Source organism: Aptenodytes forsteri, unplaced genomic scaffold, assembly GCF_000699145.1.
Source record: "Aptenodytes forsteri isolate BGI_AS27 unplaced genomic scaffold, ASM69914v1 Scaffold217, whole genome shotgun sequence".
In the NCBI taxonomy this organism is placed as follows: domain Eukaryota; kingdom Metazoa; phylum Chordata; class Aves; order Sphenisciformes; family Spheniscidae; genus Aptenodytes; species Aptenodytes forsteri.
This window is the reverse complement of record NW_008796222.1, coordinates 7,071,994-7,083,062: the sequence shown is the minus strand read 5'-3', so window position 1 is coordinate 7,083,062 and position 11,069 is coordinate 7,071,994. Positions and strand designations below refer to the sequence as shown.

General features: G+C 40.1%; 2 protein-coding genes across 2 annotated transcripts in view; one reads left to right on the top strand and one right to left on the bottom strand.

The window, feature by feature from the left end:
- Positions 1 to 1,037: 1,037 nt before the first annotated feature.
- Positions 1,038 to 8,629, top strand: WISP3 (WNT1 inducible signaling pathway protein 3). The gene is made up of 6 exons (XM_009289194.1): positions 1,038 to 1,088; positions 3,238 to 3,335; positions 4,356 to 4,621; positions 5,048 to 5,290; positions 7,754 to 7,947; positions 8,348 to 8,629. Exons 1-6 carry the CDS (start codon positions 1,038 to 1,040, stop codon positions 8,627 to 8,629), a joined length of 1,134 nt encoding a protein of 377 aa, XP_009287469.1.
- Positions 8,630 to 9,286: 657 nt separating this feature from the next.
- TUBE1 (tubulin epsilon 1) overlaps positions 9,287 to 11,069 on the bottom strand; it is a 16,080-nt gene continuing 14,297 nt past the window's right edge. The window contains exon 12 of the mRNA XM_019474612.1: positions 9,287 to 10,488. Coding sequence (XP_019330157.1) covers positions 10,330 to 10,488 — 159 coding nt within the window. The 3' untranslated portion in view covers positions 9,287 to 10,329. The remainder of the gene's footprint in view (positions 10,489 to 11,069) is intronic.

Genomic DNA, 11,069 nt, shown 5'->3' with positions numbered 1-11,069 from the left:
GAAGGGCAGTTCAGGATTCATTTGTAACTGCAGAGGGCATGTGGTCCTCTGAGCCGGGAAGCAAAACGGAATTGCTTGGACTGGATTTGATTCAATACTCCCACCACTGCCTCTGTCCACACACAGCTGCTGTGTGAGCGTGGGCTTTGGCAGCCTCCCCTAGTAACTGTTGGACTTCACAGGAGGTGACTGAGCGAGGACAAACGCAAAGGAGGAGCATTCACCAGGGCACCACCAACACCACTGTTGCAGAGGTGGTGCTTTTATCTAATGCTGGAGACCCTCACTTGTTAGCCTAAAAATCATGCACGTCACCTCGGTAGTATTAGGGAGGAGGAAATTTGGACATTTGAATGGTTTTGTGTTTAAGCAGGGTGGCATGGCAGTAAGACAAGGTGCGTGCTTCAGGGAAAAGTACATCATAGTTTGGGTTTCCCCATTAGGATTTCACGGAAAGAAGCAGTGCAGAATATGTACTAGCGTTACAACACACTATAGCATCTCTCTTTCCCTATTTAGAGAGCATGCACTGAAGGTGTTAATTTTTACGCTATGATTCTGGCTAGGCACAATACATGAGAAATTTTGAGAAATGCTGCTTTCTCTGCCTCAAAAAATACACTTATTTGGGGCTCTGCCCTTCAGATTTCAGAAATTCCCGTAATACGGACTTAAATACAAGTTTAAAATAACACTACATTTCCAGCAGCAAGATTTTAAGAATCAGATGTCACCCCACCCGACCTCAGTTAAGTCAAGCAGAATCTGCTGAAGCAGCTGGATGGGATCAAGCAGGGTGTGAAAATCTGTATTCTAGCGCCAGGCAGAGAAAAGAAGATCAGTTGGAAATTTCAGTGTGAAGCTGGTTCTGTATGAAGTGGAGAATTTCAAGTGTGAATGTGTGTATGTGTTCGTGCATGTGCTGGGGAAAGTAGGGTTGGCAAGGGAGACAGAGGAGAGCTTTGTGTTCAGTGCTTCCTCTGACACAGCTCAGCCTGTTCCCTATCTCCCAGTTTCACTTCTGAATGTGCAGGAACATGCGGTGGCTCCTTTTTCCCACCATCTTCATCATCCCTTGTACGCAACAGGTAAGTTCATTAAAAAGAAGAAAAATATTTCTCCCTTCCTCACCCTGTCCCGGTTTAAAGTTTTTATTTGCTTAATGATAAAATAAATTTCAGAGAAGCAAATTCCTCATAAAGAATAAGGAGCCATTCCCTACTCCTGAGTAAATTTCATGTGCAGCTTATTTACTGCATCAGTCCTGATTTTGGGTTTTTTTTCTCTCTAACCTGTACATTAATATGATTCAGTGGAAAAAAAAGTGTTAGGGAAGCTTAAATTGTCAGTGACCTTGCTTTTTTTTTTTTTAAATATAAGCACAAATGGTTATCTGATGCAGTAAGAAAGTAAACATCTTGTCCATGCTCATATTCTGTATATATATATGTGTGTGTATATATATATATATACACAGTGATCTGACTCCAGGCTAGTTTTACGAATGAGAAGGGCACCTGGGCTGTGTTATGCTTTCTCTCTTACGAGAAAATTTTAAGTGATAGCTTTTGCTGAAGGTATTTTAATTATTTATTTGCTTGATTTTGAAAATCCACTTTACGTGTACCCTGTATATTTTTCCTTTACGATCAAGATGAATGTCAAATGGCGAATTTTCAAATGCCTGTCTCCCTCTGCTAACTTTCTGCATATTTAAAGCCAGAGTAAGATAACGGAACATTAGCAATAATACATTGCCTACTTCTGCTAATTGCTTATTTATGCCATACAGACCTTGTTAAATCTTTAAAACATAAGAAAACAAACAACAACACATGAAGGGTTCCTACACAATGGTCTCATTTTCTGATCTGCCCATAGGATCAGGAAAAGTATGCAGTGGGCTTACGTGATGTGGATAGCTTTGGTGTAGAAACTTTGGGAAGCAAAGAATTAGAAAACTACTTGGCCTGTAAACTTTACGAGCAAACTTTACATTTCCATTGTAACTTAACAGATTTTTGAAGATTTTTCAAGTAGACCGAGCTTCTTGGTAATTCCACAGTGGAAACTGTCAGGTATTTGCCTGATGGTGTTTCTCTTACTGGGAAACTTTGTAGTCTCACACCTTTCAGTTGACATCTTTCCTTAAAAAAAGGAGAGAAAAATAACTTGCTTAGGTAGAATTCTGTAGGTTTAAAGCACGTTTTAATTTATAATACAAATTAAACATAGTGGTCGAAGCACACAGATTATTTCCTGCCACACATACCCATTTTGAAATGCAGTATCTGATTTAAACCACATAACCTCATATAGCTGGCACATGGCCAAATTCCTAATAATAATACTCTGCTTAAAAAGAAAAAAAGCAGCAAGAAACTGAGTTTCCTAAAGCAACCATACAGTCCTGAACACTGCTAAATGTATAGGAACACCTGTGAGTCTTATTTCCAGAACAAACCTTTAAGATGCTTTACACTCCAACGCACATGTTGATCAAAATAACATTATGGTTTATAGGAAAGGCTTAGCTGCCTAAAAAAAAAGTAGACTTAAGTTAGTTGTTTCTATATTATTGCTGCATTTAGGTAAAAAGGGTTAGAAGAAATCCTTTATTAGCAAATTACTAACAAAAAAACACATTTATGAAACTATCTTCAGGATGCTGCATGGAATACTGCATGACATTGTTTAATATTCATTTATTATATGAATTGCCTTTGTGAATTAATATGTATCTTAAAAATCATTCAGCCAAAGGAACTTGAAAGCTACTACTTTGGAGCTTCATTAATAGCTGTGGATTAAGATATCGTAAGTAGTTGTAAATGACCACGAAAAATGGAAATTAGTGGTAGAAAAAAGCCTTTTAATAGGTCATTTACTGCTGCATGCGATTAGACCGGCTCAATTACGCTGCAAGAGCTATCATGGGATATGACATATGAAATGCTGAATTCCGCAGATACTTCCAGTTTGAAAGTTGAACTGAAAGGAAACCCAGCAGAACGACCCCTTCCCCAGCTTTCCCTTAGCGTCTCTGCCGGAGGTTGTTTCTACATCAGTAGAGCCTTGCGGTTTGGAGGAACAGAGAGAAGCTGATAGGTGGGGCTTCACGTGCCCAGAGAAAATCCAGGCTGTTTTTTTTTTTTTTTTCTTCCCTGCAAGCAAGATGGTGATACTGGCATCTGATGAGGGGCTGGATCTTGTCTTTCCCTCTTGTTCTTTGGGTAGAACTGCTTGACGAGAGCAGCTCCCAAGCCTTACAATGTACTAGTGGCCAAGCGCCGTGTGTGCCCCCACTTAACTATGGATCCAGTCATCTGCAATGAGTAACTATATCACGATCTGCATTTCTGCTGAAATCAGCAGCATGAAAAGATTTAATGCTAAGATCTAAACTGTTACATTTTAGAGGTAGTTCTTCAAAAAAGCAGAGAGAATATAGCTATCATCTCAAATAGATCCTTTCACACTCTGTGCTAACTTAATCTTCCCCCATGCCTCAGAAAAAAAACCCCATCAAGAATTACTTAGGACTTCCTTTTCTTAAAATAAAAAAAGAAAATAAAAAGAAAAAAAATACATGAATTCTGAGACAGAATGTGGAAAACAGTAAATTCTGGCTAGATCTTGACTTCCTACTGCTGATACAAATCTCTTTCAGAGATACGTCTTTGCCCTGTAAGCCCTGGATTCAATGAACGCTTACTCGTGCAAACAGATACACTCTTAGAAAATGACCTATTAAGCTCAGTGCAACCACTTAGCCTCCCTTATTAGAATTGAATTTTTGCATCTAGCTCAAGAGAATTTGTAAATACTATACTGCTCCTTCTCAGTTACTCAAATTTTGGAGCAAAATTAACACTCAAAAGAGGTTTACTATTTTAAAAGGCTTTTGCCATCAGAAGTGGCACACAGGGCAGTGGCTGGCTATCAAACAGTGGGAGGAATCAAAAGTTAATTAATTTGATAGGAGGTTTGTGGGAAGGAATATTTAAAATAAATCCACCGTCTACTTTAAAACACTTTTTTTCTACTTGAGCTCTACTACAGGTTTTGTTCTATTGAGGGCAAAGAGCCATGAATTGTGTTTCATACAAGCAGTAGGCCGTGCTCACTGGTGGAATGACACCTCAGTGCATGGCAGTGACTGATGAAACCGGTCCTCTGCCTCCTACCTAAACCTCACAGCATCTCACTTTTTGGATCCTGTGAGATGAGAAATGTTAAGTGTCTTCATAAAACGTCACAGTTTTTTTCTATCCCAGCTTCATTTTATGCTATCCCAGCTACGCATAATGCATTCAGCTCTCAAAATATCCCACTGTGTGTAAGTTTTTCCACAGCCCACCACTGAAGCCTGGAGAAAACCCTTCAGAAACCAGTGAAGCCCACCAGCGCAAGGAGCTTTGTCACTGGCCATGCAGATGCCCGCCTGTGCCAACCTGCACCCCCGGGGTAAGCTTGGTGAAGGACGGTTGTGGCTGCTGTAAGGTCTGTGCCAAGCAGTCGGGAGAGACCTGCAATGAAGCAGACATCTGTGATCCCCACAAAGGCCTCTACTGTGACTACTCGGAAGACGAGCCTAGGTATGAAACAGGCGTGTGTGCATGTAAGTTGCTCTTTCACATTATCTTCTTGAAAACCAGGAGGGTGGGACAACACAAGTGAATGGTTTTGGAGGAAAACTCTGCTTGCTGGTGCTGCACAGCTCTGTGCTAGGCAATTTATCCTAATTCAGACTTTGACTGCTCAGTCAGAGAATCTGAGAGCAGGGCAGGGACTGTCTTTAAGCTTAGCTGCGTATGCATTCGTGAAACCAGTTCATTGTGCACAAGCCTGTTATTTGCAGACATGTTGATGACTGATTTAAAGTTAGGCGGCTGTAGTTATCACTGGGCATAAATAGAAAAAGATGTGCTTGGGCTGGGAAGAACTCGAAGCTGTGGGTGCAGTAAATGCTGATCGCATTTTAGCACCCTGTAAGCAGGAACCACGTGCTGCTCCTGTGTAAGTAACTGTTGTTTACCATTTGCAGATCTGATAGCTGTAGGATGTGAGCTCAATGGAGTTCATTATCTTAACGGGCAGACCTTCCAACCTAATCCACTTTATAAGTGCCTGTGTGTCAGTGGTGCAATTGGATGTACACCTATATTCACACCAAAATTAGCAGCAAGTCCCTGCGCCAGGGTCACGGGCAGAAAGAAGCCTGGACAATCCATCTGTGGGCCTGGACAGCACAAGCAGCTTCAATCAACAAACTACAGACTGATGTCAGGTGTGCCTGGCTACACTGGTAAATTTTTCTGTACATGAGCCTTGCTGCATTTAGTGTCCCTGGCTCCAGCAGCCAGGCGGGCAGCACACTGGCAATCTCTCAGTTCTTGCTCAAGGCCATTGCCAGGGTGACTGGTCTGTCCCAATTACCCCTCTTACTCTTAGGTCACAGACTCTTTTCTCTAAACCTGACGAATATGAAAAGCAAAAAGCCTTTTGGCTTCTGTCACCAGGGAATTGACAAAGCTACCTTCAACCCGTCTTTCCGCAGAGGGTTACTACTCATCAGATCAGACCAATTAAGGTTGCTGGTAGACAGCCATTTCGCAGCCTGGGAGCTGTCTCACTTTCTCTCGCTTTGTGGTGGTAGGGAGTCTTGGTTTTCACATACATACATGAACATGTTGCAGCCCTCTTCTTTCAGTAGAAAGCAGAAAATCATAAAGACTGCCTTGCGGGTTTAATCAGTTCACAAAATTTCAGGTCACTGCAAGGACAACCCTCCCCCCAATTTCTTCTCTGTTCAGTCTGATGAAAATCATACAACAGTTATCCAGGCAGTTCTGCCAGGGTCAGTTGATATTCCCTTTAACCTCATTCTTGCTCTGCTGCTAACACTGTAGTTCTCTTTTCCACTTTAAGGAAGTACCACTGCCAGAAGCACTTGCCTCCTTCCCTGTGCATGTGCAAGTTTCCATGGTGAAACTCATCTTCGTTACAACTAATGTGGGTGCCAGAAAGCTGAGCCATTTATTTGGTAGCAACCTGAATCACGGGGAAATTATGGCCTGAATCATCATCATGGATCAATAAAATAAAAGGATCGCAAAGCTTATCAGAAAACCTTCATAAAAGACTGCTGAGTAAATAGGTAGACACACATAGGTCAATCTGCAGATAAACAGACCCGCTTACAAAATCTGAAGTTCAGTTTGGACAACTTCTAACATGTTAGCAGTGGTTACGCGAGTTAGCAAAAATAAAAAAGTTCACCTTTACTTCAAAATTGTGATACAATACCTGTAACTAGTGTCAAAGCCTTTTTACAGAAAAATACTTAATGCTGTATATGAAAACACACTCGGAAAGGCAACTGACTTCAAATGCTAATCTGATCAAAGAGAGAACATAACACATTGAAAACAATGGCAACCAAACCATTTGACCCCGTGAAATAATATATTAATTGTGTTTGTGGGTATTCCCCTATTCCACCCTGTACCTGGAGAACAGCATTAAGCCATTTACTTTGTAGCACATCAATGGATCGAAAAGCTGAGGTCCAACTTTCAATAACTCCTTCCGCAAGTAGACTGCACCACTGCACCTCACAGCATTTATTCAGGAATTTGAATCAACGGTACAGCATAACCTTGCGAAAAGGTACCCAGCTTGCAAAGCACACTGCCTATTTGACATGGTTCAGGGGCCCAACAGCCTGTCCCTGCGGTGGCTGCACGTGCTGAAGGATGCTATTCTTCAGGTGATACAAACCCTCTGAAGAAAAGCACCTTGAAATTTTTGTTTCAAAGCGAGGCCTTCCCCCTTCCCTTTCCCAGTGCGGCAGAAGCCAAGTATCACGCGAACTTGTGCACAAATTCCGTGAATGCCTCAATGGGCCAGTATCTATTTTGAAAAGTCTTTTTTCTGTTAGTGTGGATAACAAGTGCTAAGTTTCATTTCACTGCTCTTGCTTTGTTTTCTGGCTTTCCGTGTCAACTCTATTTACTTAATTTAGATACACAGGGATGTACCTGGGTCATACTTTAAAAACATACAAAGTATGAACAACTATTTAACTTCCCTTTATTTGTTGCGGATCTGTGACAGGCTATTAATCTGCTTGCTGCAATGAGATCTTTAAATTGCTGTCTACCTTCCAGGTATCCTTGTAATTCCGTCCGTGCTCTTACTTAAATGCACAGATTCCACATAATCAGTTTTTTTTGCAGAATTTCACCATGAACTTTTGCACTGCAATTTTGTTTCTTTTTTTAAGCGTGCTCCGCCTAATCCAGCCCTAGTCCATCAGAAAATAGGCTTTTTGGTGGTATCTAGAAGTGACTGGAGAACTTTACTCCAGTAAAAAACCCCCAAAGCCTTCACAGTATCTACAAAGAAACCGCTATTCATGTTTTCAGCACCCCTTTTTAAGCTATGCTTGGCCTTAGATAATTTTCAATGTCTCTTCCATTCTGGACATTCCATAAAAATTCCACAAGTAAGTCTCTTCATCCCATTAAACTGCAGGGTGATATAACACGTGCAATTTCATAGTCCTTGCTAGGATCCAGTGTCAGTAAAGTTTACCGGCAGCTCAGCCCTAAGACTTTTGTATAACTTTTTTATGCCTCATTTTTAGATTTACCTACAAAAGCACCTTCGTCAACAGAAATCAAATGCTTATCCTTTTATATTCAATTAATCATTTTGGGGCTGCATAAATAATACATTGCTGTCTTAGCTTACAGAAGCTTACCGCTAGTTTTGAAGAAAAAGTGCCTAGTACAGGCAACTCCCTGGACACCCTGTTCCAGGACCTGTGGCATAGGCATATCCAGCAGAGTGACCAACGAAAACAGAAAATGTGAAATGAAAAAAGAAAAGAGATTATGCTTCATCCAGCCTTGTCTGACCAATATACTGAAGACGATAAAGGTACTCTCTAATATAAAATGATTTCCTAATAGAAGATGGAAATATTGGAAGTAACAGAAAAATTGATGTATTCGCAAATACCAATATAAAATGACTTCTTCCTTTTTTAAGGGTCATAAAATAACTCTTCTGCTTTTTCTACCTTCAGTCTTCAGGTTTCAGTAATAAACTACAGATGTGTAATTTCAAACAAAACAACACAATGTCGTGAAATAAAAGTGCTGCTAGTGCTGCCCCGCCGGCTCACTCAGAAAATATTTTCTATTTGTTGACTGATGAAAATAAGACAGCTTTTAGGAGGAGTAATTTTCAAGATATGTCTACGTAAATGTATTTTTTTCTTACATGTTCTGTTTTCCATATGTAAAAATTCAGGCTTTTCTTTGTTCTTATATTAAAGATTCCAAAGGGAAGAACATGTCAACCAACATTCCAGCTTCCTACAGCAGAAAAACTAGTTTTTTCCGGATGCTCAACTACACAAAGCTACAAACTAACTTTCTGTGGGGTGTGCTTGGACAAGAGGTGCTGCATACCTAATAAATCCACAATGACCACTGTACAGTTTGAGTGCCCCAACGAAGGCTTCTTTAAGTGGAAGATGATGTGGATAACATCGTGTGTATGTCAGAGGATTTGCAGTGCTCCAGGAGATATATTTTCCGAACTCAAAGTTTTATGACAAGTTACACCATTGACTGTAACGTACTGCAAGTGCAAGAGCACATTCACATCCTGAAGAGTTAGCGTAACCCCCTGCCACAGCAGTGCTTCTAGTGAAACTACATATGTGAATATTCATTTTTTAAATAGCACCTGGAAAATGCAAGTAAGAGTGCATCTTTTAAAATGTAATTGTTTTTGTATGTGGAAATCCATTCTTGAGAAGGATGTATATAACACTAGTATTGTCTAAACAAGAACTTTTGGTAATTAAAAAGGCAAAGCAAGACAGCTTTGTACCCCCCTGTAACAAGTTCTTGCCCACAATGACAAACCCATGTTCATTCCCAGATGCTCTGACTAACCTATTAGGAAAAAAAAATTACCCCGTAATACTTCACCTATCATTCTTGATTCCCAAATTAACATTTTCTAGTATGTATCTGCAAGGGTAACACACATCCATGTTGTTTCAAACAGAAGTGAATTTTAAGCTCAGATTGCTTTTTGCGGCAGACAATCTTTCTCTAGTGTTGTGAATATAAAGAACGCACTTGTAAAGGAACAAATAAATGGACACTTGCAGATAACAGCACAGCAAAATTTCAAGGAAATGACTATTTTTAGAATGCTTTCTTAAAAAAACGCTCTCAACAAATGTTATCACAATGTTTTATTGAATACTTCTGGACTTCTACATTGAAAATTGTGCTTACTTATACACCCACGCCAATTCTGCTAGAGGAGCTTCAAGCTTTAAGAAATCATTGCATCAATCCATTCTGATTTGTAACAGGTCACTAATCTTGCTGTTCTAAGACAGCCAAGGCTGGCAAGCAACTGGAAATAGCTGTACGTTGTATTTTGTAAAAGTTCTTACTGCAATATAAAAATCTACTTAGCCTGGTAATTATGAATATTAAAACAGCTATTTTACTTGCATTCTTTTAAGCATATAAACTTTGTTCTCCAAACAGTCATTATAACTTCATTATAAGTGCATGTTTCACTCAGAGGTATATTGCATTATCTCATTATCAAGTGCAACTCAGCATTCATGAAAATGAATCATTAAAATAATATGCTAATTAATACTCCAAGTATAGTACTTGAAACAAAAGGTATTTTTTGAATTTTCTGATACTTGCAATTTTGATATGAACTCAGAATGCTCTAATACAGCTAAGTACAACATGGAAGCAAAAATACTAAAACTATGAACAAAGCTTAGAGCATTCTGAAATGACTACTATCCTGCAAAGTTTAAGTAAACCAGTTTCCTTAGAGGCTTGCTTTCATCTTTGAAAAGACTGCGGGCTTTTCTTCTCTTCACAGTTGCTTGTTAGAAAACAAATCTAGCAATGGTGATCCTTCTCTGAAGCAAGGCCTGCCTTTAGTGTACCATAAGCTGAAAGTCTGAGAAAGAACTACATTTTTGGCTGCTACAACCTCTTTCTTCTCTTTACAGCATATGGTTTGTCAATTTACAGTTAGGAAGACTGCTCTTACTGATATCTGCCATAATTAGGTGCCTTCTAATCTTTCTGCCGGGCCGGGCCTGTCACTTAATATGATACCTCTCAGAGAGCTGAGGAAGCAGTTGTCCCAGTCTCACTTTGCAATGACAATAGCTAGGCACGCTGCAATTCATTCTGGTTAACTGAAGTGGTTGGATGCTTGGGGGAAATTTTTTTTGTTTTAAATTCAGTTCTTCCTTCTTTAAACAGCTATCTTCAGTCTTGATGGATCTGTTCTAGGCCCACCTTTTGTGGCATCCAGTTCATTGTACTCTTCTATTAGGTCAGACAAAGATGATATGGCTTCAGAAAAACAGCTTTGCTCCATCCCGTCTATATGCAGATAATGGTGAAGGTGAGCCTATGAGAATAAAACATTCAGTGTTATCCTCTTTCTTGGCACTCAATTCATTGGGCTCAGTAAGAATCATTTCGCCTGCACTGAAGAGGGGAGTACAAGCACCGTAGAAAGTAGATTTAAAGACTTCTATCATGACTTCCCTTGCTTAAATACTTGACAACTTTAGTAACAATCCCTATGGAATCAGAGTTGATATTACCGATTTCTTACACATCCATCTTTTCATATTCATAGAATCATAGAATGATTTGGGTTGGAAGGGACCTTAAAGATCATCTAGTTCCAACCCCTCTGCCATGGGCAGGGACACCTTCCACTAGACCAGGTTGCTCAAAGCCCTGTCTAACCTGACTCCGAACTCTTCCAGGGATAGGGTATCCACAACTTCTCTGGGCAACCTGTTCCAGTGCCTCACCACCCTCATAGCGAAGAATTCCTTCCTTATATCTAGTCTAAATCTACCCTCTTTCAGTTTAAAGCCATTACCCCTTGTCCTATCACTACATGCCCATGTAAAAAGTCCCTCTCCAGCTTTCTTGTAGGCCCCCTTCAGGTACTGGAAGGCTGCTATAAGGTCTCCC

Coding starts and splice junctions, on each gene's coding strand:
- WISP3 (XM_009289194.1), top strand. CDS start 1,038: ATGCGGTGGCTCCTTTTTCCCACCATCTTCATCATCCCTTGTACGCAA. Junction 4,622..5,047: donor TGAAACAGGCGTGTGTGCAT/GTAAGTTGCTCT, acceptor TACCATTTGCAG/ATCTGATAGCTGTAGGATGT. Junction 7,948..8,347: donor ATATACTGAAGACGATAAAG/GTACTCTCTAAT, acceptor CTTATATTAAAG/ATTCCAAAGGGAAGAACATG.